The sequence below is a fragment of the Embiotoca jacksoni genome, unplaced genomic scaffold, assembly GCF_022577435.1.
Source record: "Embiotoca jacksoni isolate LCO1_2020_lvr unplaced genomic scaffold, fEmbJac1.0.p SCAF_48, whole genome shotgun sequence".
Lineage (NCBI taxonomy): Eukaryota > Metazoa > Chordata > Actinopteri > Embiotocidae > Embiotoca > Embiotoca jacksoni.
The window spans coordinates 2,508,563-2,534,741 of NW_027185401.1; the positions used below are offsets into that span (position 1 = coordinate 2,508,563).

Here is a 26,179-nt window from a genome sequence, read left to right on the forward strand (position 1 = left end):
TACAGGGGTTGATGCCTCGCCATCTAATATGAAATAATACCACTTTGACCAGCTGCAACATAATAATAGTTTTCAGGTGAAGGCGGAAATAAAAAGTGAATCCACTGTCTCTGCCGGAACTTTACAACGTGACATTCGGCGGAAGTGAGGGGAAAAAAAAAAGCTGTTACGCTCTCAGCTGTGCGGAACCCGTGAACAAGCGGTCGTGTTGTGTGGCAGGTAAATCTTTCAGTTTTTGAAGGAACGATGTCTTCAGTTCAGCATTTGAGGGAGTTAATAAACGAGCGACTAACAGCTGCCGCCGAAGAAATATTCACAATTTTTGAAAGCACCGTCGTCCAGTACGAGGAAGAGATCAACCGGCAGCGCAGACTGCTGGACATCACCTGGCAACCGGAAATAAAGTTACACAGAACAGGTCTGTAACACTTATAACGGTCTGAATGAAACTTAACACATGAAGGGGACTCATGCAGGATCCGAATCGGAGCTCTGCGGTACATTTATTTTTCGGCTCACAGGCGGAAATTTATTTAATATTTAAAAATAAATAACATAATGAATCTCTTTGTAAAACAGCCAACATTAAGCATTAAACAGACCGGATGTATAAGACGGAGACAAACTGATAGAACTAGAAGATTTGCTCCAAAAACTGAAATGTAGGATGTGAGCTAACAAAAAAACAAACAAAGGCTAGTGCTGCGTTGTGCTTCATTAATCCTTAATTTTTTTCTGAAGTGTTCCTGAGCCCATGAAATGATTTCCGCTAGAGTTTTTAAAGCAGCGCCGCCTTCAAGACTGAATCTGACGGCCATCCAATATTGTTTTTTTCAGCCTTGTCTCTTGTGTTTCTGAGGTTTCTCTGGATTATCTGAATCTTTTGATGATTTTATTTACTTTTGCAATCTAACAATGAGAAACATTATTCCTAAATTGTTGTATCGTATCACCACGATTTGAAAATCAGCGCAATTCTGTTTTTATTTACATTTTGCGCAGCATCCCAAATATGTACAAATTCTACAACTTTGTACCAAACATTTCTTGCAACATTTTGAAAGTATTTGCTTAATGGATCTTTTCATAAAATAAAATAAAAAAACATTGCACGTATAATAATTAACGATCAAAAATTGCTTAAAAGTCGAAATGGCCGTCAAACATCTTGAGGCTATTATTTTACGTGTACTCGTGTTTTCTAGCCGACTGGCCGAAGATGGCGTTTCGAGCAGCGATGTTTTTGAGCAGGACGGTGATCAACTGGGTGAGAAAGATGGAGAAATGTAGACGGCACCGTTCCAACATTCCTGCCTCTCTGCTGTGGCAGCGACATGAAAATATCGTAGCAAATCTGTCAGTTTCATTAACGTATCAAAGATTGGTACCCAGCCAGAGACAGAATCCACTGTTCCCTTACTTTATATTAAAATGTCAGCAGGTGTCTCCTTAGTTGTATTTGTGGATGCAGCAAACGAGCTGTTTTCACGGCAAGTGGTTTTCGGAAGTGTTCCTGAGCCCATGAAATGATTTCCACTAGATATTAATGTTTGTTGTATTTTTTTTTTTTCCTGCTTTCAAGTGTAAGAGGAAAACATCTTCTCATGTTTTGTTATTTATTACAGAAATCGACGATGTTAATTCTCATGTGAGCGACGTGCTCGACCTGTAGAGTCCTGCTGATGGTTCAAACTAGAATATCTCAGCTGTGTTTTTCTATCATCACGTTAGTAACCTTTTCCTTGTCTCCCTTCGTCCCTCCAGTCGTCCCACATCAACATGTCTGTAAGGAGGAGGACGTTCTCTCTGACCAGCAGCTCTGTAACCAGGAGAGGAACTCCAATCTGGACCAGGAGGAACCACAACCTCCACAGATTAAAGAGGACCAGGAGGAACCAGAACCTCCACAGATTAAAGAGGACCAGGAGGAACCAGAACCTCCACAGATTAAAGAGGAAGAGGAGGAACCAGAACCTGCACAGATTAAAGAGGAAGAGGAGGAACTCTCCATCAGTCAGGAGGAAGAGCAGCTCGAACTGAAACAGGACACTGAAATCTTTATGGTGACTGGTAATTATGAGGAACGTGACCACAGTGAACCAGAACCAAACGGTGACCAGCTCCTCTCTCACAACTCTCCTGTAGCTGAGAGACATGAAGACTCAGGATCAACTACAAATTCAGAGCTGAAGCCGAAGAAGAAACCTCTCAGAAACAGAAATCGCATCGACAATGAGGACGACTCTCCCGTGTCAGAGAGTCAGTGTAACACTGACGCAGGTAAAAAGCCTTTAAAATGTGACGTTTGTGGAAAAGCCTTTAAAGTACATTACAAAATGAAGAGACATTACAGAACTCACACCGGCGAGAAGCTGTTTTCGTGTGAAACTTGTGGAAAAAATTTTAGCACGAACAGCTATTTGACCGTCCACATGAGAATTCACACTGGCGAGAAGCCGTTTTCTTGCAAGACGTGCGGCAAAAGTTTCAACAACAACAGTAAGTTGACCATCCACGCGAGAACTCACACCGGCGAGAAGCTGTTTTCGTGTGAAACTTGTGGAAAAAAATTTAGCACGAACAGCTATTTGACCGTCCACATGAGAAGTCACACTGGCGAGAAGCCGTTTTCTTGCAAGACGTGCAGCAAAAGTTTCAACAACAACAGTAAGTTGACCATCCACGCGAGAACTCACACCGGCGAGAAGCCGTTTTCTTGCAAGACGTGCAGCAAAAGCTTTAACAACAATTATTCCTTGACTCTGCACACGAGGATGCACACGGGGGAGAAACTGTACAGCTGCGACGTCTGTGGGAAAAGGTTTAACGTCGTGTCAGACTTCAAAACTCACATGAGAAGTCACACGGGCGAGAAGCTGTTTTCGTGCGAAACTTGTGGAAAAAGTTTTAGCACAAACCGCTATTTGACCGTCCACATGAGAAGTCACACGGGCGAGAAGCTGTTTTCGTGCGAAACTTGTGGAAAACGTTTTAGCACAAACAGCTATTTGACCGTCCACATGAGAAGTCACACCGGCGAGAAGCCGTTTTCTTGGAAAATGTAGTCGAGGTTTTAGTTTGATTCGTCAGTTGACTAGAAGTCTCTCAGGTGTGAAGATGTGTTCTTGCGAAAGACATGTTGTCATGGCGAGTGTCTTGTAGGTTCGGTTAAGAGATGTCGGGGACCGAGCGGCAACCGGCGGTGACATCGCCCGTCGGTTTGTAAACCGTCGTTATGAAGCCTCGAGAATCGGAATTTGGCCCGGCGCCATCTTTGGCTTACAAGTCGGTAGCGACCATATTTGGGCGAGCTGGGGGATCTGACTCGCTCTGATTGGAAACCCACCGATACCACGTCCCGCCCACTGACACTTAACCTGACTGCACCACAGGCCTGTCAATCAAACAGACTCCAGGAAAGAGGTCTGATTTATGACTTCATCTGAATGTTATACTTTTTTAATCTTATTGTGAATTCTAATGTTGAAGTTGAGGAACTCTCCAGTGCTTCCCTCCAACTGGAGTCTCTTCTTCTTTAAAGCAGCTATTTTTATTTCATATTTCGATGTATCTTTTTGTGATTGTATCGATTTATGTTTGTTTTATAATATTGTTTAAAACTTTAGAGTTGATTCTAACGTTGTGTTACAAAAGAGCCATTATATATCATTTTTCTTTTGTCAAACAGGATTCATGACGAGAATATTTCTTTCCCTGCTGGTTATTCAGACTGATGTCGATTATTGTACTTAGGAGCATGATCAGTCTAAGTCTTAGTAATGCATTCAATGATCAGTGCCTGTTTTTTTTTATTCAAATCTAATGTATTCATTTTTACAATAAATCTTTGTTCGGAGAGATAGAAGTGTCATAAAAGTGAATAAATCTGTTAAAGAATGAGGGAATACCTGTGGAAATAAAGAGCGGAATACATAATGGATTGAAATAAAAATTAAAATAGATAGAAAAAAAAAGTAAACAAAGACTAAGAAAAATCAGAAATGGAAAAACAGCTGAAAATATTTTAATGTCCTCTGCCATGAGTAAAATTTCTGTCCTGGTCAAAGTAGACCACCAAATTATGATAAAGAGGCTTCAGGACTGGGTGAGCATATTGGGTGCAGCACCAGGCTGGTTCTCTCCTCTCCACTGACTTGTGGTGTCCCGCAGGGCTCTGTTCTGGGACCTCTTTTTATTTTCCTCCTATCTGCTGGCTGAGGGACAATTCATACAAAATGTAAAAATTCTGTATGTCCTATATGCCGATAACGTGATAACATTGCCTTAATTGAACATTCATATTGAAAGGGGTTGAAAGTAACTGAGTACATTAACTCAAGGCGATGCCTCGTCATCTAAAATGAAATAACTGCCTAAAATCAACAGCTGCAACAAAATAACAGTTTTCGGGTGAAGGCGGAACAAAAGGTTAACCGCTGTCTCTGCCGGAACTTCACAATGTGACATTCGGCGGAAGAGTCATGCTTTCCACTGAGTGCATGTGCGGAACCCGTGAACAAGCGGTCGTGTTGTGTGGCAGATTCAGTTTTTGAAGGAACGATGTCTTCAGTTCAGCATTTGAGGGAGTTAATAAACGAGCGACTAACAGCTGCCGCCGAAGAAATATTCACAATTTTTGAAAGCACCGTCGTCCAGTACGAGGAAGAGATCAACCGGCAGCGCAGACTGCTGGACATCACCTGGCAACCGGAAATAAAGTTACACAGAACAGGTCTGTAACACTTATAACGGTCTGAATGAAACTTAACACATGAAGGGGACTCATGCAGGATCCGAATCGGAGCTCTGCGGTACATTTATTTTTCGGCTCACAGGCGGAAATTTATTTAATATTTAAAAATAAATAACATAATGAATCTCTTTGTAAAGCAGCCAACATTAAGCATTAAACAGACCGGATGTATAAGACGGAGACAAACTGATAGAACTAGAAGATTTGCTCCAAAAACTGAAATGTAGGATGTGAACAAACAAAGGCTAGTGCTGCGTTGTGCTTCATTAATCCTTCCTTTACTTTTTCTGAAGTGTTCCTGAGCCCATGAAATGATTTCCGCTAGAGTTTTTAAAGACCGAATCTCACAGCCATCCAATATTGCTTTTTTCAGCCTTGTCTCTTGTGTTTCTGAGGTTTCTCTGGATTATCTGAATCTTTTGATGATTTTATTTACCTTTGCAATCTAACAATGAGAAACATTATTCCTAAATTGTTGTATCGTATCGCCACGATTTGAAAATCAGCGCAATTCTGTTTTTATTTACATTTTGGGCAGCATCCCAAATATGTACAAATTCTACAACTTTGTACCAAACATTTCTTGCAACATTTTGAAAGTATTTGCTTAATGGATCTTTTCATAAAATAAAATAAAAAAACATTGCACGTATAATAATTAACAATCAAAAATTGCTTAAAAGTCGAAATGGCCGTCAAACATCTTGAGGCTATTATTTTACGTGTACTCGTGTTTTCTAGCCGACTGGCCGAAGATGGCGTTTCGAGCAGCGATGTTTTTGAGCAGGACGGTGATCAACTGGGTGAGAAAGATGGAGAAATGTAGGCGGCACCGTTCCAACATTCCTGCCTCTCTGCTGTGGCAGCGACATGAAAATATCGTAGCAAATCTGTCAGTTTCATTAACGTATCAAAGATTGGTACCCAGCCAGAGACAGAATCCACTGTTCCCTTACTTTATATGAAAATGTCAGCAGGTGTCTCCTTAGTTGTATTTGTGGATGCAGCAAACGAGCTGTTTTCACGGCAAGTGGTTTTCGGAAGTGTTCCTGAGCCCATGAAATGATTTCCACTAGATATTAATGTTTGTTGTATTTTTTTTTTTTTCCTGCTTTCAAGTGTAAGAGGAAAACATCTTCTCATGTTTTGTTATTTATTACAGAAATCGACGATGTTAATTCTCATGTGAGCGACGTGCTCGACCTGTAGAGTCCTGCTGATGGTTCAAACTAGAATATCTCAGCTGTGTTTTTCTATCATCACGTTAGTAACCTTTTCCTTGTCTCCCTTCGTCCCTCCAGTCGTCCCACATCAACATGTCTGTAAGGAGGAGGACGTTCTCTCTGACCAGCAGCTCTGTAACCAGGAGAGGAACTCCAATCTGGACCAGGAGGAACCTGAACCTCCACAGATTAAAGAGGACCAGGAGGAACCAGAACCTCCACAGATTAAAGAGGACCAGGAGGAACCAGAACCTGCACAGATTAAAGAGGAAGAGGAGGAACTCTCCATCAGTCAGGAGGAAGAGCAGCTCGAACTGAAACAGGACACTGAAATCTTTATGGTGACTGGTAATTATGAGGAACGTGACCACAGTGAACCAGAACCAAACGGTGACCAGCTCCTCTCTCACAACTCTCCTGTAGCTGAGAGACATGAAGACTCAGGATCAACTACAAATTCAGAGCTGAAGCCGAAGAAGAGATGTCTCAGAAACAGAAATCGCATCGACAATGAGGACGACTCTCCCGTGTCAGAGAGTCAGTGTAACACTGACGCAGGTAAAAAGCCTTTAAAATGTGACGTTTGTGGAAAAGCCTTTAAAGTACATTCCAAAATGAAGAGACATTACAGAACTCACACCGGCGAGAAGCTGTTTTCGTGTGAAACTTGTGGAAAAAATTTTAGCACGAACAGCTATTTGACCGTCCACATGAGAATTCACACTGGCGAGAAGCCGTTTTCTTGCAAGACGTGCAGCAAAAGTTTCAACAACAACAGTAAGTTGACCATCCACGTGAGAACTCACACCGGCGAGAAGCTGTTTTCGTGTGAAACTTGTGGAAAAAAATTTAGCACGAACAGCTATTTGACCGTCCACATGAGAAGTCACACTGGCAAGAAGCCGTTTTCTTGCAAGACGTGCAGCAAAAGTTTCAACAACAACAGTAAGTTGACCATCCACGCGAGAACTCACACCGGCGAGAAGCCGTTTTCTTGCAAGACGTGCAGCAAAAGCTTTAACAACAATTATTCCTTGACTCTGCACACGAGGATGCACACGGGGGAGAAACTGTACAGCTGCGACGTCTGTGGGAAAAGGTTTAACGTCGTGTCAGACTTCAAAACTCACATGAGAAGTCACACGGGCGAGAAGCTGTTTTCGTGCGAAACTTGTGGAAAAAGTTTTAGCACAAACAGCTATTTGACCGTCCACATGAGAAGTCACACGGGCGAGAAGCTGTTTTCGTGCGAAACTTGTGGAAAAAGTTTTAGCACAAACAGCTATTTGACCGTCCACATGAGAAGTCACACCGGCGAGAAGCCGTTTTCTTGCAAGACGTGCAGCAAAAGCTTTAGCAACAATTATTTCTTGACTCTCCACACGAGGACGCACACGGGGGAGAAACCGTTTTCGTGAGAAACTTGCGGAAAAAGTTATAGCAAGAACCGCTATTTGACCGTCCACAAGAGAAGTCACACTGGCGAGAAGCCGTTTTCTTGGAAAATGTAGTCGAGGTTTTAGTTTGATTCGTCAGTTGACTAGAAGTCGCTCAGGTGTGAAGATGTGTTCTTGCGAAAGACATGTTGTCATGGCGAGTGTCTTGTAGGTTCGGTTAAGAGATGTCGGGGACCGAGCGGCAACCGGCGGTGACATCGCCCGTCGGTTTGTAAACCGTCGTTATGAAGCCTCGAGAATCGGAATTTGGCCCGGCGCCATCTTTGGCTTACAAGTCGGTAGCGACCATATTTGGGCGAGCTGGGGGATCTGACTCGCTCTGATTGGAAACCCACCGATACCACGTCCCGCCCACTGACACTTAACCTGACTGCACCACAGGCCTGTCAATCAAACAGACTCCAGGAAAGAGGTCTGATTTATGACTTCATCTGAATATTATACTTTTTTAATCTTATTGTGAATTCTAATGTTGAAGTTGAGGAACTCTCCAGTGCTTCCCTCCAACTGGAGTCTCTTCTTCTTTAAAGCAGCTATTTTTATTTCATATTTCGATGTATCTTTTTGTGATTGTATCGATTTATGTTTGTTTTATAATATTGTTTAAAACTTTAGAGTTGATTCTAACGTTGTGTTACAAAAGAGCCATTATATGTAATTTTTCTTTTGTCAAACAGGATTAATGATGAGAATATTTCTTTCCCTACTGGTTATTCAGACTGATGTCGATTATTGTACTTAGGAGCATGATCAGTCTAAGTCTTAGTAATGCATTCAATGATCAGTGCCTGTTTTTTTTATTCAAATCTAATGTATTCATTTTTACAATAAATCTTTGTTCGGAGAGATAGAAGTGTCATAAAAGTGAATAAATCTGTTAAAGAATGAGGGAATACCTGTGGAAATAAAGAGCGGAATACATAATGGATTGAAATAAAAATTAAAATAGATAGAAAAAAAAAGTAAACAAAGACTAAGAAAAATCAGAAATGGAAAAACAGCTGAAAATATTTTAATGTCCTCTGCCATGAGTAAAATTTCTGTCCTGGTCAAAGTAGACCACCAAATTATGATAAAGAGGCTTCAGGACTGGGTGAGCATATTGGGTGCAGCACCAGGCTGGTTCTCTCCTCTCCACTGACTTGTGGTGTCCCGCAGGGCTCTGTTCTGGGACCTCTTTTTATTTTCCTCCTATCTGCTGGCTGAGGGACAATTCATACAAAATGTAAAAATTCTGTATGTCCTATATGCCGATAACGTGATAACATTGCCTTAATTGAACATTCATATTGAAAGGGGTTGAAAGTAACTGAGTACATTAACTCAAGGCGATGCCTCGTCATCTAAAATGAAATAACTGCCTAAAATCAACAGCTGCAACAAAATAATAGTTTTCAGATGAAGTCGGAACTAAAAGTGAATCCACTGTCTCTGCCGGAACTTTACAACGTGACATTCGGCGGAAGTGAGGGGGAAAAAAAAGCTGTTACGCTCTCAGCTGTGCGGAACCCGTGAACAAGCGGTCGTGTTGTGTGGCAGGTAAATCTTTCAGTTTTTGAAGGAACGATGTCTTCAGTTCAGCATTTGAGGGAGTTAATAAACGAGCGACTAACAGCTGCCGCCGAAGAAATATTCACAATTTTTGAAAGCACCGTCGTCCAGTACGAGGAAGAGATCAACCGGCAGCGCAGACTGCTGGACATCACCTGGCAACCGGAAATAAAGTTACACAGAACAGGTCTGTAACACTTATAACGGTCTGAATGAAACTTAACACATGAAGGGGACTCATGCAGGATCCGAATCGGAGCTCTGCGGTACATTTATTTTTCGGCTCACAGGCGGAAATTTATTTAATATTTAAAAATAAATAACATAATGAATCTCTTTGTAAAACAGCCAACATTAAGCATTAAACAGACCGGATGTATAAGACGGAGACAAACTGACAGAACTAGAAGATTTGCTCCAAAAACTGAAATGTAGGATGTGAGCTAACAAAAAACAAACAAAGGCTAGTGCTGCGTTGTGCTTCATTAATCCTTCCTTTACTTTTTCTGAAGTGTTCCTGAGCCCATGAAATGATTTCCGCTAGAGTTTTTAAAGACCGAATCTCACAGCCATCCAATATTGCTTTTTTCAGCCTTGTCTCTTGTGTTTCTGAGGTTTCTCTGGATTATCTGAATCTTTTGATGATTTTATTTACTTTTGCAATCTAACAATGAGAAACATTATTCCTAAATTGTTGTATCGTATCACCACGATTTGAAAATCAGCGCAATTCTGTTTTTATTTACATTTTGCGCAGCATCCCAAATATGTACAAATTCTACAACTTTGTACCAAACATTTCTTGCAACATTTTGAAAGTATTTGCTTAATGGATCTTTTCATAAAATAAAATAAAAAAAACATTGCACGTATAATAATTAACAATCAAAAATTGCTTAAAAGTCGAAATGGCCGTCAAACATCTTGAGGCTATTATTTTACGTGTACTCGTGTTTTCTAGCCGACTGGCCGAAGATGGCGTTTCGAGCAGCGATGTTTTTGAGCAGGACGGTGATCAACTGGGTGAGAAAGATGGAGAAATGTAGACGGCACCGTTCCAACATTCCTGCCTCTCTGCTGTGGCAGCGACATGAAAATATCGTAGCAAATCTGTCAGTTTCATTAACGTATCAAAGATTGGTACCCAGCCAGAGACAGAATCCACTGTTCCCTTACTTTATATGAAAATGTCAGCAGGTGTCTCCTTAGTTGTATTTGTGGATGCAGCAAACGAGCTGTTTTCACGGCAAGTGGTTTTCGGAAGTGTTCCTGAGCCCATGAAATGATTTCCACTAGATATTAATGTTTGTTGTATTTTTTTTTTTTTCCTGCTTTCAAGTGTAAGAGGAAAACATCTTCTCATGTTTTGTTATTTATTACAGAAATCGACGATGTTAATTCTCATGTGAGCGACGTGCTCGACCTGTAGAGTCCTGCTGATGGTTCAAACTAGAATATCTCAGCTGTGTTTTTCTATCATCACGTTAGTAACCTTTTCCTTGTCTCCCTTCGTCCCTCCAGTCGTCCCACATCAACATGTCTGTAAGGAGGAGGACGTTCTCTCTGACCAGCAGCTCTGTAACCAGGAGAGGAACTCCAATCTGGACCAGGAGGAACCACAACCTCCACAGATTAAAGAGGACCAGGAGGAACCAGAACCTCCACAGATTAAAGAGGACCAGGAGGAACCAGAACCTCCACAGATTAAAGAGGAAGAGGAGGAACCAGAACCTGCACAGATTAAAGAGGAAGAGGAGGAACTCTCCATCAGTCAGGAGGAAGAGCAGCTCGAACTGAAACAGGACACTGAAATCTTTATGGTGACTGGTAATTATGAGGAACGTGACCACAGTGAACCAGAACCAAACGGTGACCAGCTCCTCTCTCACAACTCTCCTGTAGCTGAGAGACATGAAGACTCAGGATCAACTACAAATTCAGAGCTGAAGCCGAAGAAGAAACCTCTCAGAAACAGAAATCGCATCGACAATGAGGACGACTCTCCCGTGTCAGAGAATCAGTGTAACACTGACGCAGGTAAAAAGCCTTTAAAATGTGACGTTTGTGGAAAAGCCTTTAAAGTACATTACAAAATGAAGAGACATTACAGAACTCACACCGGCGAGAAGCTGTTTTCGTGTGAAACTTGTGGAAAAAATTTTAGCACGAACAGCTATTTGACCGTCCACATGAGAATTCACACTGGCGAGAAGCCGTTTTCTTGCAAGACGTGCGGCAAAAGTTTCAACAACAACAGTAAGTTGACCATCCACGCGAGAACTCACACCGGCGAGAAGCTGTTTTCGTGTGAAACTTGTGGAAAAAAATTTAGCACGAACAGCTATTTGACCGTCCACATGAGAAGTCACACTGGCGAGAAGCCGTTTTCTTGCAAGACGTGCAGCAAAAGTTTCAACAACAACAGTAAGTTGACCATCCACGCGAGAACTCACACCGGCGAGAAGCCGTTTTCTTGCAAGACGTGCAGCAAAAGCTTTAACAACAATTATTCCTTGACTCTGCACACGAGGATGCACACGGGGGAGAAACTGTACAGCTGCGACGTCTGTGGGAAAAGGTTTAACGTCGTGTCAGACTTCAAAACTCACATGAGAAGTCACACGGGCGAGAAGCTGTTTTCGTGCGAAACTTGTGGAAAACGTTTTAGCACAAACAGCTATTTGACCGTCCACATGAGAAGTCACACCGGCGAGAAGCCGTTTTCTTGGAAAATGTAGTCGAGGTTTTAGTTTGATTCGTCAGTTGACTAGAAGTCTCTCAGGTGTGAAGATGTGTTCTTGCGAAAGACATGTTGTCATGGCGAGTGTCTTGTAGGTTCGGTTAAGAGATGTCGGGGACCGAGCGGCAACCGGCGGTGACATCGCCCGTCGGTTTGTAAACCGTCGTTATGAAGCCTCGAGAATCGGAATTTGGCCCGGCGCCATCTTTGGCTTACAAGTCGGTAGCGACCATATTTGGGCGAGCTGGGGGATCTGACTCGCTCTGATTGGAAACCCACCGATACCACGTCCCGCCCACTGACACTTAACCTGACTGCACCACAGGCCTGTCAATCAAACAGACTCCAGGAAAGAGGTCTGATTTATGACTTCATCTGAATGTTATACTTTTTTAATCTTATTGTGAATTCTAATGTTGAAGTTGAGGAACTCTCCAGTGCTTCCCTCCAACTGGAGTCTCTTCTTCTTTAAAGCAGCTATTTTTATTTCATATTTCGATGTATCTTTTTGTGATTGTATCGATTTATGTTTGTTTTATAATATTGTTTAAAACTTTAGAGTTGATTCTAACGTTGTGTTACAAAAGAGCCATTATATATAATTTTTCTTTTGTCAAACAGGATTCATGACGAGAATATTTCTTTCCCTGCTGGTTATTCAGACTGATGTCGATTATTGTACTTAGGAGCATGATCAGTCTAAGTCTTAGTAATGCATTCAATGATCAGTGCCTGTTTTTTTTTATTCAAATCTAATGTATTCATTTTTACAATAAATCTTTGTTCGGAGAGATAGAAGTGTCATAAAAGTGAATAAATCTGTTAAAGAATGAGGGAATACATGTGGAAATAAAGAGCGGAATAAATAATGGATTGAAATAAAAATTAAAATAGATAGAAAAAAAAGTAAACAAAGACTAAGAAAAATCAGAAATGGAAAAACTGCTGAAAATATTTTAATGTCCTCTGCCATGAGTAAAATTTCTGTCCTGGTCAAAGTAGACCACCAAATTATGATAAAGAGGCTTCAGGACTGGGTGAGCATATTGGGTGCAGCACCAGGCTGGTTCTCTCCTCTCCACTGACTTGTGGTGTCCCGCAGGGCTCTGTTCTGGGACCTCTTTTTATTTTCCTCCTATCTGCTGGCTGAGGGACAATTCATACAAAATGTAAAAATTCTGTATGTCCTATATGCCGATAACGTGATAACATTGCCTTAATTGAACATTCATATTGAAAGGGGTTGAAAGTAACTGAGTACATTAACTCAAGGCGATGCCTCGTCATCTAAAATGAAATAACTGCCTAAAATCAACAGCTGCAACAAAATAATAGTTTTCAGATGAAGTCGGAACTAAAAGTGAATCCACTGTCTCTGCCGGAACTTTACAACGTGACATTCGGCGGAAGTGAGGGAAAAAAAAAAGCTGTTACGCTCTCAGCTGTGCGGAACCCGTGAACAAGCGGTCGTGTTGTGTGGCAGGTAAATCTTTCAGTTTTTGAAGGAACGATGTCTTCAGTTCAGCATTTGAGGGAGTTAATAAACGAGCGACTAACAGCTGCCGCCGAAGAAATATTCACAATTTTTGAAAGCACCGTCGTCCAGTACGAGGAAGAGATCAACCGGCAGCGCAGACTGCTGGACATCACCTGGCAACCGGAAATAAAGTTACACAGAACAGGTCTGTAACACTTATAACGGTCTGAATGAAACTTAACACATGAAGGGGACTCATGCAGGATCCGAATCGGAGCTCTGCGGTACATTTATTTTTCGGCTCACAGGCGGAAATTTATTTAATATTTAAAAATAAATAACATAATGAATCTCTTTGTAAAACAGCCAACATTAAGCATTAAACAGACCGGATGTATAAGACGGAGACAAACTGATAGAACTAGAAGATTTGCTCCAAAAACTGAAATGTAGGATGTGAGCTAACAAAAAACAAACAAAGGCTAGTGCTGCGTTGAGCTTCATTAATCCTTCCTTTACTTTTTCTGAAGTGTTCCTGAGCCCATGAAATGATTTCCGCTAGAGTTTTTAAAGACCGAATCTCACAGCCATCCAATATTGCTTTTTTCAGCCTTGTCTCTTGTGTTTCTGAGGTTTCTCTGGATTATCTGAATCTTTTGATGATTTTATTTACCTTTGCAATCTAACAATGAGAAACATTATTCCTAAATTGTTGTATCGTATCACCACGATTTGAAAATCAGCGCAATTCTGTTTTTATTTACATTTTGCGCAGCATCCCAAATATGTACAAATTCTACAACTTTGTACCAAACATTTCTTGCAACATTTTGAAAGTATTTGCTTAATGGATCTTTTCATAAAATAAAATAAAAAAACATTGCACGTATAATAATTAACAATCAAAAATTGCTTAAAAGTCGAAATGGCTGTCAAACATCTTGAGGCTATTATTTTACGTGTTCTCGTGTTTTCTAGCCGACTGGCCGAAGATGGCGTTTCGAGCAGCGATGTTTTTGAGCAGGACGGTGATTAACTGGGTGAGAAAGATGGAGAAATGTAGACGGCACCGTTCCAACATTCCTGCCTCTCTGCTGTGGCAGCGACATGAAAATATCGTAGCAAATCTGTCAGTTTCATTAACGTATCAAAGATTGGTACCCAGCCAGAGACAGAATCCACTGTTCCCTTACTTTATATTAAAATGTCAGCAGGTGTCTCCTTAGTTGTATTTGTGGATGCAGCAAACGAGCTGTTTTCACGGCAAGTGGTTTTCGGAAGTGTTCCTGAGCCCATGAAATGATTTCCACTAGATATTAATGTTTGTTGTATTTTTTTTTTTCCTCCTTTCAAGTGTAAGAGGAAAACATCTTCTCATGTTTTGTTATTTATTACAGAAATCGACGATGTTAATTCTCATGTGAGCGACGTGCTCGACCTGTAGAGTCCTGCTGATGGTTCAAACTAGAATATCTCAGCTGTGTTTTTCTATCATCACGTTAGTAACCTTTTCCTTGTCTCCCTTCGTCCCTCCAGTCGTCCCACATCAACATGTCTGTAAGGAGGAGGACGTTCTCTCTGACCAGCAGCTCTGTAACCAGGAGAGGAACTCCAATCTGGACCAGGAGGAACCACAACCTCCACAGATTAAAGAGGACCAGGAGGAACCAGAACCTCCACAGATTAAAGAGGACCAGGAGGAACCAGAACCTCCACAGATTAAAGAGGAAGAGGAGGAACCAGAACCTGCACAGATTAAAGAGGAAGAGGAGGAACTCTCCATCAGTCAGGAGGAAGAGCAGCTCGAACTGAAACAGGACACTGAAATCTTTATGGTGACTGGTAATTATGAGGAACGTGACCACAGTGAACCAGAACCAAACGGTGACCAGCTCCTCTCTCACAACTCTCCTGTAGCTGAGAGACATGAAGACTCAGGATCAACTACAAATTCAGAGCTGAAGCCGAAGAAGAAACCTCTCAGAAACAGAAATCGCATCGACAATGAGGACGACTCTCCCGTGTCAGAGAATCAGTGTAACACTGACGCAGGTAAAAAGCCTTTAAAATGTGACGTTTGTGGAAAAGCCTTTAAAGTACATTACAAAATGAAGAGACATTACAGAACTCACACCGGCGAGAAGCTGTTTTCGTGTGAAACTTGTGGAAAAAATTTTAGCACGAACAGCTATTTGACCGTCCACATGAGAATTCACACTGGCGAGAAGCCGTTTTCTTGCAAGACGTGCGGCAAAAGTTTCAACAACAACAGTAAGTTGACCATCCACGCGAGAACTCACACCGGCGAGAAGCTGTTTTCGTGTGAAACTTGTGGAAAAAAATTTAGCACGAACAGCTATTTGACCGTCCACATGAGAAGTCACACTGGCGAGAAGCCGTTTTCTTGCAAGACGTGCAGCAAAAGTTTCAACAACAACAGTAAGTTGACCATCCACGCGAGAACTCACACCGGCGAGAAGCCGTTTTCTTGCAAGACGTGCAGCAAAAGCTTTAACAACAATTATTCCTTGACTCTGCACACGAGGATGCACACGGGGGAGAAACTGTACAGCTGCGACGTCTGTGGGAAAAGGTTTAACGTCGTGTCAGACTTCAAAACTCACATGAGAAGTCACACGGGCGAGAAGCTGTTTTCGTGCGAAACTTGTGGAAAAAGTTTTAGCACAAACCGCTATTTGACCGTCCACATGAGAAGTCACACGGGCGAGAAGCTGTTTTCGTGCGAAACTTGTGGAAAACGTTTTAGCACAAACAGCTATTTGACCGTCCACATGAGAAGTCACACCGGCGAGAAGCCGTTTTCTTGGAAAATGTAGTCGAGGTTTTAGTTTGATTCGTCAGTTGACTAGAAGTCTCTCAGGTGTGAAGATGTGTTCTTGCGAAAGACATGTTGTCATGGCGAGTGTCTTGTAGGTTCGGTTAAGAGATGTCGGGGACCGAGCGGCAACCGGCGGTGACATCGCCCGTCGGTTTGTAAACCGTCGTTATGAAGCCTCGAGAATCGGAATTTGGCCCGGCGCCATCTTTGGCTTACAAGTCGGTAGCGACCATATTTGGGCGAGCTGGGGGATCTGACTCGCTCTGATTGGAAACCCACCGATACCACGTCCCGCCCACTGACACTTAACCTGACTGCACCACAGGCCTGTCAATCAAACAGACTCCAGGAAAGAGGTCTGATTTATGACTTCATCTGAATGTTATACTTTTTTAATCTTATTGTGAATTCTAATGTTGAAGTTGAGGAACTCTCCAGTGCTTCCCTCCAACTGGAGTCTCTTCTTCTTTAAAGCAGCTATTTTTATTTCATATTTCGATGTATCTTTTTGTGATTGTATCGATTTATGTTTGTTTTATAATATTGTTTAAAACTTTAGAGTTGATTCTAACGTTGTGTTACAAAAGAGCCATTATATATCATTTTTCTTTTGTCAAACAGGATTCATGACGAGAATATTTCTTTCCCTGCTGGTTATTCAGACTGATGTCGATTATTGTACTTAGGAGCATGATCAGTCTAAGTCTTAGTAATGCATTCAATGATCAGTGCCTGTTTTTTTTTATTCAAATCTAATGTATTCATTTTTACAATAAATCTTTGTTCGGAGAGATAGAAGTGTCATAAAAGTGAATAAATCTGTTAAAGAATGAGGGAATACATGTGGAAATAAAGAGCGGAATAAATAATGGATTGAAATAAAAATTAAAATAGATAGAAAAAAAAGTAAACAAAGACTAAGAAAAATCAGAAATGGAAAAACAGCTGAAAATATTTTAATGTCCTCTGCCATGAGTAAAATTTCTGTCCTGGTCAAAGTAGACCACCAAATTATGATAAAGAGGCTTCAGGACTGGGTGAGCATATTGGGTGCAGCACCAGGCTGGTTCTCTCCTCTCCACTGACTTGTGGTGTCCCGCAGGGCTCTGTTCTGGGACCTCTTTTTATTTTCCTCCTATCTGCTGGCTGAGGGACAATTCATACAAAATGTAAAAATTCTGTATGTCCTATATGCCGATAACGTGATAACATTGCCTTAATTGAACATTCATATTGAAAGGGGTTGAAAGTAACTGAGTACATTAACTCAAGGCGATGCCTCGTCATCTAAAATGAAATAACTGCCTAAAATCAACAGCTGCAACAAAATAATAGTTTTCAGATGAAGTCGGAACTAAAAGTGAATCCACTGTCTCTGCCGGAACTTTACAACGTGACATTCGGCGGAAGTGAGGGGGAAAAAAAAGCTGTTACGCTCTCAGCTGTGCGGAACCCGTGAACAAGCGGTCGTGTTGTGTGGCAGGTAAATCTTTCAGTTTTTGAAGGAACGATGTCTTCAGTTCAGCATTTGAGGGAGTTAATAAACGAGCGACTAACAGCTGCCGCCGAAGAAATATTCACAATTTTTGAAAGCACCGTCGTCCAGTACGAGGAAGAGATCAACCGGCAGCGCAGACTGCTGGACATCACCTGGCAACCGGAAATAAAGTTACACAGAACAGGTCTGTAACACTTATAACGGTCTGAATGAAACTTAACACATGAAGGGGACTCACGCAGGATCCGAATCGGAGCTCTGCGGTACATTTATTTTTCGGCTCACAGGCGGAAATTTATTTAATATTTAAAAATAAATAACATAATGAATCTCTTTGTAAAACAGCCAACATTAAGCATTAAACAGACCGGATGTATAAGACGGAGACAAACTGACAGAACTAGAAGATTTGCTCCAAAAACTGAAATGTAGGATGTGAGCTAACAAAAAACAAACAAAGGCTAGTGCTGCGTTGTGCTTCATTAATCCTTCCTTTACTTTTTCTGAAGTGTTCCTGAGCCCATGAAATGATTTCCGCTAGAGTTTTTAAAGACCGAATCTCACAGCCATCCAATATTGCTTTTTTCAGCCTTGTCTCTTGTGTTTCTGAGGTTTCTCTGGATTATCTGAATCTTTTGATGATTTTATTTACCTTTGCAATCTAACAATGAGAAACATTATTCCTAAATTGTTGTATCGTATCACCACGATTTGAAAATCAGCGCAATTCTGTTTTTATTTACATTTTGCGTAGCATCCCAAATATGTACAAATTCTACAACTTTGTACCAAACATTTCTTGCAACATTTTGAAAGTATTTGCTTAATGGATCTTTTCATAAAATAAAATAAAAAAAACATTGCACGTATAATAATTAACAATCAAAAATTGCTTAAAAGTCGAAATGGCCGTCAAACATCTTGAGGCTATTATTTTACGTGTACTCGTGTTTTCTAGCCGACTGGCCGAAGATGGCGTTTCGAGCAGCGATGTTTTTGAGCAGGACGGTGATCAACTGGGTGAGAAAGATGGAGAAATGTAGACGGCACCGTTCCAACATTCCTGCCTCTCTGCTGTGGCAGCGACATGAAAATATCGTAGCAAATCTGTCAGTTTCATTAACGTATCAAAGATTGGTACCCAGCCAGAGACAGAATCCACTGTTCTTTAACTTTATATGAAAACGTCAGCAGGTGTCTCCTTAGTTGTATTTGTGGATGCAGCAAACGAGCTGTTTTCACGGCCGGTGGTTTTCGGAAGTGTTCCTGAGCCCATGAAATGATTTCCACTATATATTAATGTTTGTTGTATTTTTTTTTTTCCTGCTTTCAAGTGTAAGAGGAAAACATCTTCTCATGTTTTGTTATTTATTACAGAAATCGACGATGTTAATTCTCATGTGAGCGACGTGCTCGACCTGTAGAGTCCTGCTGATGGTTCAAACTAGAATATCTCAGCTGTGTTTTTCTATCATCACGTTAGTAACCTTTTCCTTGTCTCCCTTCGTCCCTCCAGTCGTCCCACATCAACATGTCTGTAAGGAGGAGGACGTTCTCTCTGACCAGCAGCTCTGTAACCAGGAGAGGAACTCCAATCTGGACCAGGAGGAACCTGAACCTCCACAGATTAAAGAGGACCAGGAGGAACCAGAACCTCCACAGATTAAAGAGGACCAGGAGGAACCAGAACCTGCACAGATTAAAGAGGAAGAGGAGGAACTCTCCATCAGTCAGGAGGAAGAGCAGCTCGAACTGAAACAGGACACTGAAATCTTTATGGTGACTGGTAATTATGAGGAACGTGACCACAGTGAACCAGAACCAAACGGTGACCAGCTCCTCTCTCACAACTCTCCTGTAGCTGAGAGACATGAAGACTCAGGATCAACTACAAATTCAGAGCTGAAGCCGAAGAAGAAACCTCTCAGAAACAGAAATCGCATCGACAATGAGGACGACTCTCCCGTGTCAGAGAATCAGTGTAACACTGACGCAGGTAAAAAGCCTTTAAAATGTGACGTTTGTGGAAAAGCCTTTAAAGTACATTACAAAATGAAGAGACATTACAGAACTCACACCGGCGAGAAGCTGTTTTCGTGTGAAACTTGTGGAAAAAATTTTAGCACGAACAGCTATTTGACCGTCCACATGAGAATTCACACTGGCGAGAAGCCGTTTTCTTGCAAGACGTGCGGCAAAAGTTTCAACAACAACAGTAAGTTGACCATCCACGCGAGAACTCACACCGGCGAGAAGCTGTTTTCGTGTGAAACTTGTGGAAAAAAATTTAGCACGAACAGCTATTTGACCGTCCACATGAGAAGTCACACTGGCGAGAAGCCGTTTTCTTGCAAGACGTGCAGCAAAAGTTTCAACAACAACAGTAAGTTGACCATCCACGCGAGAACTCACACCGGCGAGAAGCCGTTTTCTTGCAAGACGTGCAGCAAAAGCTTTAACAACAATTATTCCTTGACTCTGCACACGAGGATGCACACGGGGGAGAAACTGTACAGCTGCGACGTCTGTGGGAAAAGGTTTAACGTCGTGTCAGACTTCAAAACTCACATGAGAAGTCACACGGGCGAGAAGCTGTTTTCGTGCGAAACTTGTGGAAAACGTTTTAGCACAAACAGCTATTTGACCGTCCACATGAGAAGTCACACCGGCGAGAAGCCGTTTTCTTGGAAAATGTAGTCGAGGTTTTAGTTTGATTCGTCAGTTGACTAGAAGTCTCTCAGGTGTGAAGATGTGTTCTTGCGAAAGACATGTTGTCATGGCGAGTGTCTTGTAGGTTCGGTTAAGAGATGTCGGGGACCGAGCGGCAACCGGCGGTGACATCGCCCGTCGGTTTGTAAACCGTCGTTATGAAGCCTCGAGAATCGGAATTTGGCCCGGCGCCATCTTTGGCTTACAAGTCGGTAGCGACCATATTTGGGCGAGCTGGGGGATCTGACTCGCTCTGATTGGAAACCCACCGATACCACGTCCCGCCCACTGACACTTAACCTGACTGCACCACAGGCCTGTCAATCAAACAGACTCCAGGAAAGAGGTCTGATTTATGACTTCATCTGAATGTTATACTTTTTTAATCTTATTGTGAATTCTAATGTTGAAGTTGAGGAACTCTCCAGTGCTTCCCTCCAACTGGAGTCTCTTCTTCTTTAAAGCAGCTATTTTTATTTCATATTTCGATGTATCTTTTTGTGATTGTATCGATTTATGTTTGTTTTATAATATTGTTTAAAACTTTAGAGTTGATTCTAACGTTGTGTTACAAAAGAGCCATTATATATAATTTTTCTTTTGTCAAACAGGATTCATGACGAGAATATTTCTTTCCCTGCTGGTTATTCAGACTGATGTCGATTATTGTACTTAGGAGCATGATCAGTCTAAGTCTTAGTAATGCATTCAATGATCAGTGCCTGTTTTTTTTTATTCAAATCTAATGTATTCATTTTTACAATAAATCTTTGTTCGGAGAGATAGAAGTGTCATAAAAGTGAATAAATCTGTTAAAGAATGAGGGAATACATGTGGAAATAAAGAGCGGAATAAATAATGGATTGAAATAAAAATTAAAATAGATAGAAAAAAAAGTAAACAAAGACTAAGAAAAATCAGAAATGGAAAAACTGCTGAAAATATTTTAATGTCCTCTGCCATGAGTAAAATTTCTGTCCTGGTCAAAGTAGACCACCAAATTATGATAAAGAGGCTTCAGGACTGGGTGAGCATATTGGGTGCAGCACCAGGCTGGTTCTCTCCTCTCCACTGACTTGTGGTGTCCCGCAGGGCTCTGTTCTGGGACCTCTTTTTATTTTCCTCCTATCTGCTGGCTGAGGGACAATTCATACAAAATGTAAAAATTCTGTATGTCCTATATGCCGATAACGTGATAACATTGCCTTAATTGAACATTCATATTGAAAGGGGTTGAAAGTAACTGAGTACATTAACTCAAGGCGATGCCTCGTCATCTAAAATGAAATAACTGCCTAAAATCAACAGCTGCAACAAAATAATAGTTTTCAGATGAAGTCGGAACTAAAAGTGAATCCACTGTCTCTGCCGGAACTTTACAACGTGACATTCGGCGGAAGTGAGGGGGAAAAAAAAGCTGTTACGCTCTCAGCTGTGCGGAACCCGTGAACAAGCGGTCGTGTTGTGTGGCAGGTAAATCTTTCAGTTTTTGAAGGAACGATGTCTTCAGTTCAGCATTTGAGGGAGTTAATAAACGAGCGACTAACAGCTGCCGCCGAAGAAATATTCACAATTTTTGAAAGCACCGTCGTCCAGTACGAGGAAGAGATCAACCGGCAGCGCAGACTGCTGGACATCACCTGGCAACCGGAAATAAAGTTACACAGAACAGGTCTGTAACACTTATAACGGTCTGAATGAAACTTAACACATGAAGGGGACTCATGCAGGATCCGAATCGGAGCTCTGCGGTACATTTATTTTTCGGCTCACAGGCGGAAATTTATTTAATATTTAAAAATAAACAACATAATGAATCTCTTTGTAAAACAGCCAACATTAAGCATTAAACAGACCGGATGTATAAGACGGAGACAAACTGACAGAACTAGAAGATTTGCTCCAAAAACTGAAATGTAGGATGTGAGCTAACAAAAAACAAACAAAGGCTAGTGCTGCGTTGTGCTTCATTAATCCTTCCTTTACTTTTTCTGAAGTGTTCCTGAGCCCATGAAATGATTTCCGCTAGAGTTTTTAAAGACCGAATCTCACAGCCATCCAATATTGCTTTTTTCAGCCTTGTCTCTTGTGTTTCTGAGGTTTCTCTGGATTATCTGAATCTTTTGATGATTTTATTTACCTTTGCAATCTAACAATGAGAAACATTATTCCTAAATTGTTGTATCGTATCACCACGATTTGAAAATCAGCGCAATTCTGTTTTTATTTACATTTTGCGCAGCATCCCAAATATGTACAAATTCTACAACTTTGTACCAAACATTTCTTGCAACATTTTGAAAGTATTTGCTTAATGGATCTTTTCATAAAATAAAATAAAAAAAACATTGCACATATAATAATTAACAATCAAAAATTGCTTAAAAGTCGAAATGGCCGTCAAACATCTTGAGGCTATTATTTTACGTGTACTCGTGTTTTCTAGCCGACTGGCCGAAGATGGCGTTTCGAGCAGCGATGTTTTTGAGCAGGACGGTGATCAACTGGGTGAGAAAGATGGAGAAATGTAGACGGCACCGTTCCAACATTCCTGCCTCTCTGCTGTGGCAGCGACATGAAAATATCGTAGCAAATCTGTCAGTTTCATTAACGTATCAAAGATTGGTACCCAGCCAGAGACAGAATCCACTGTTCCCTTACTTTATATTAAAATGTCAGCAGGTGTCTCCTTAGTTGTATTTGTGGATGCAGCAAACGAGCTGTTTTCACGGCAAGTGGTTTTCGGAAGTGTTCCTGAGCCCATGAAATGATTTCCACTAGATATTAATGTTTGTTGTATTTTTTTTTTTTTTCCTGCTTTCAAGTGTAAGAGGAAAACATCTTCTCATGTTTTGTTATTTATTACAGAAATCGACGATGTTAATTCTCATGTGAGCGACGTGCTCGACCTGTAGAGTCCTGCTGATGGTTCAAACTAGAATATCTCAGCTGTGTTTTTCTATCATCACGTTAGTAACCTTTTCCTTGTCTCCCTTCGTCCCTCCAGTCGTCCCACATCAACATGTCTGTAAGGAGGAGGACGTTCTCTCTGACCAGCAGCTCTGTAACCAGGAGAGGAACTCCAATCTGGACCAGGAGGAACCAGAACCTCCACAGATTAAAGAGGACCAGGAGGAACCAGAACCTCCACAGATTAAAGAGGACCAGGAGGAACCAGAACCTGCACAGATTAAAGAGGAAGAGGAGGAACTCTCCATCAGTCAGGAGGAAGAGCAGCTCGAACTGAAACAGGACACTGAAATCTTTATGGTGACTGAGGAACGTGACCACAGTGAACCAGAACCAAACGGTGACCAGCTCCTCTCTCACAACTCTCCTGTAGCTGAGAGACATGAAGACTCAGGATCAACTACAAATTCAGAGCTGAAGCCGAAGAAGAGATGTCTCAGAAACAGAAATCGCATCGACAATGAGGACGACTCTCCCGTGTCAGAGAGTCAGTGTAACACTGACGCAGGTAAAAAGCCTTTAAAATGTGACGTTTGTGGAAAAGCCTTTAAAGTACATTCCAAAATGAAGAGACATTACAGAACTCACACCGGCGAGAAGCTGTTTTCGTGTGAAACTTGTGGAAAAAATTTTAGCACGAACAGCTATTTGACCGTCCACATGAGAATTCACACTGGCGAGAAGCCGTTTTCTTGCAAGACGTGCAGCAAAAGTTTCAACAACAACAGTAAGTTGACCATCCACGTGAGAACTCACACCGGCGAGAAGCTGTTTTCGTGTGAAACTTGTGGAAAAAAATTTAGCACGAACAGCTATTTGACCGTCCACATGAGAAGTCACACTGGCAAGAAGCCGTTTTCTTGCAAGACGTGCAGCAAAAGTTTCAACAACAACAGTAAGTTGACCATCCACGCGAGAACTCACACCGGCGAGAAGCCGTTTTCTTGCAAGACGTGCAGCAAAAGCTTTAACAACAATTATTCCTTGACTCTGCACACGAGGATGCACACGGGGGAGAAACTGTACAGCTGCGACGTCTGTGGGAAAAGGTTTAACGTCGTGTCAGACTTCAAAACTCACATGAGAAGTCACACGGGCGAGAAGCTGTTTTCGTGCGAAACTTGTGGAAAAAGTTTTAGCACAAACAGCTATTTGACCGTCCACATGAGAAGTCACACGGGCGAGAAGCTGTTTTCGTGCGAAACTTGTGGAAAAAGTTTTAGCACAAACAGCTATTTGACCGTCCACATGAGAAGTCACACGGGCGAGAAGCTGTTTTCGTGCGAAACTTGTGGAAAAAGTTTTAGCACAAACAGCTATTTGACCGTCCACATGAGAAGTCACACCGGCGAGAAGCCGTTTTCTTGCAAGACGTGCAGCAAAAGCTTTAGCAACAATTATTTCTTGACTCTCCACACGAGGACGCACACGGGGGAGAAACCGTTTTCGTGAGAAACTTGCGGAAAAAGTTATAGCAAGAACCGCTATTTGACCGTCCACAAGAGAAGTCACACGGGCGAGAAGCTGTTTTCATTTGAAACTTGTGGAAAAAGTTTTACCACAAACAGCTGTTTGACCGTCCACATGAGAAGTCACACTGGCGAGAAGCCGTTTTCTTGGAAAATGTAGTCGAGGTTTTAGTTTGATTCGTCAGTTGACTAGAAGTCGCTCAGGTGTGAAGATGTGTTCTTGCGAAAGACATGTTGTCATGGCGAGTGTCTTGTAGGTTCGGTTAAGAGATGTCGGGGACCGAGCGGCAATCGGCGGTGACATCGCCCGTCGGTTTGTAAACCGTCGTTATGAAGCCTCGAGAATCGGAATTTGGCCCGGCGCCATCTTTGGCTTACAAGTCGGTAGCGACCATATTTGGGCGAGCTGGGGGATCTGACTCGCTCTGATTGGAAACCCACCGATACCACGTCCCGCCCACTGACACTTAACCTGACTGCACCACAGGCCTGTCAATCAAACAGACTCCAGGAAAGAGGTCTGATTTATGACTTCATCTGAATATTATACTTTTTTAATCTTATTGTGAATTCTAATGTTGAAGTTGAGGAACTCTCCAGTGCTTCCCTCCAACTGGAGTCTCTTCTTCTTTAAAGCAGCTATTTTTATTTCATATTTCGATGTATCTTTTTGTGATTGTATCGATTTATGTTTGTTTTATAATATTGTTTAAAACTTTAGAGGTGATTCTAACGTTGTGTTACAAAAGAGCCATTATATGTAATTTTTCTTTTGTCAAACAGGATTAATGATGAGAATATTTCTTTCCCTACTGGTTATTCAGACTGATGTCGATTATTGTACTTAGGAGCATGATCAGTCTAAGTCTTAGTAATGCATTCAATGATCAGTGCCTGTTTTTTTTATTCAAATCTAATGTATTCATTTTTACAATAAATCTTTGTTCGGAGAGATAGAAGTGTCATAAAAGTGAATAAATCTGTTAAAGAATGAGGGAATACCTGTGGAAATAAAGAGCGGAATACATAATGGATTGAAATAAAAATTAAAATAGATAGAAAAAAAAAGTAAACAAAGACTAAGAAAAATCAGAAATGGAAAAACAGCTGAAAATATTTTAATGTCCTCTGCCATGAGTAAAATTTCTGTCCTGGTCAAAGTAGACCACCAAATTATGATAAAGAGGCTTCAGGACTGGGTGAGCATATTGGGTGCAGCACCAGGCTGGTTCTCTCCTCTCCACTGACTTGTGGTGTCCCGCAGGGCTCTGTTCTGGGACCTCTTTTTATTTTCCTCCTATCTGCTGGCTGAGGGACAATTCATACAAAATGTAAAAATTCTGTATGTCCTATATGCCGATAACGTGATAACATTGCCTTAATTGAACATTCATATTGAAAGGGGTTGAAAGTAACTGAGTACATTAACTCAAGGCGATGCCTCGTCATCTAAAATGAAATAACTGCCTAAAATCAACAGCTGCAACAAAATA

The 26,179-nt window shown here is 41.5% G+C and overlaps 3 protein-coding genes across 3 annotated transcripts; all 3 read left to right on the forward strand.

Moving 5' to 3' along the window:
* The first annotated feature begins 156 nt into the window (after positions 1 to 156).
* On the forward strand, positions 157 to 25,768 carry LOC138210727 (uncharacterized). Its single transcript, XM_069170017.1, has 7 exons — positions 157 to 418; positions 1,765 to 2,280; positions 6,055 to 6,534; positions 10,506 to 11,021; positions 14,738 to 15,253; positions 19,055 to 19,534; positions 23,255 to 25,768. The coding sequence occupies exons 1-7, from the start codon at positions 247 to 249 to the stop codon at positions 24,667 to 24,669; spliced, it is 4,095 nt and encodes a 1,364-aa protein (XP_069026118.1). The 5' UTR covers positions 157 to 246; the 3' UTR covers positions 24,670 to 25,768.
* LOC138210732 (zinc finger protein 519-like) lies at positions 2,288 to 3,981 on the forward strand. Its single transcript, XM_069170021.1, is given in 2 exon segments — positions 2,288 to 3,052; positions 3,054 to 3,981. Coding segments are annotated over 2 exon segments (825 nt in total). The 5' UTR covers positions 2,288 to 2,336; the 3' UTR covers positions 3,163 to 3,981.
* LOC138210731 (zinc finger protein ZFP2-like) lies at positions 6,546 to 8,413 on the forward strand. The gene is given in 1 exon segment (XM_069170020.1): positions 6,546 to 8,413. A coding segment is annotated over 1 exon segment (897 nt). The 5' UTR covers positions 6,546 to 6,590; the 3' UTR covers positions 7,488 to 8,413.
* Positions 25,769 to 26,179: the final 411 nt, after the last annotated feature.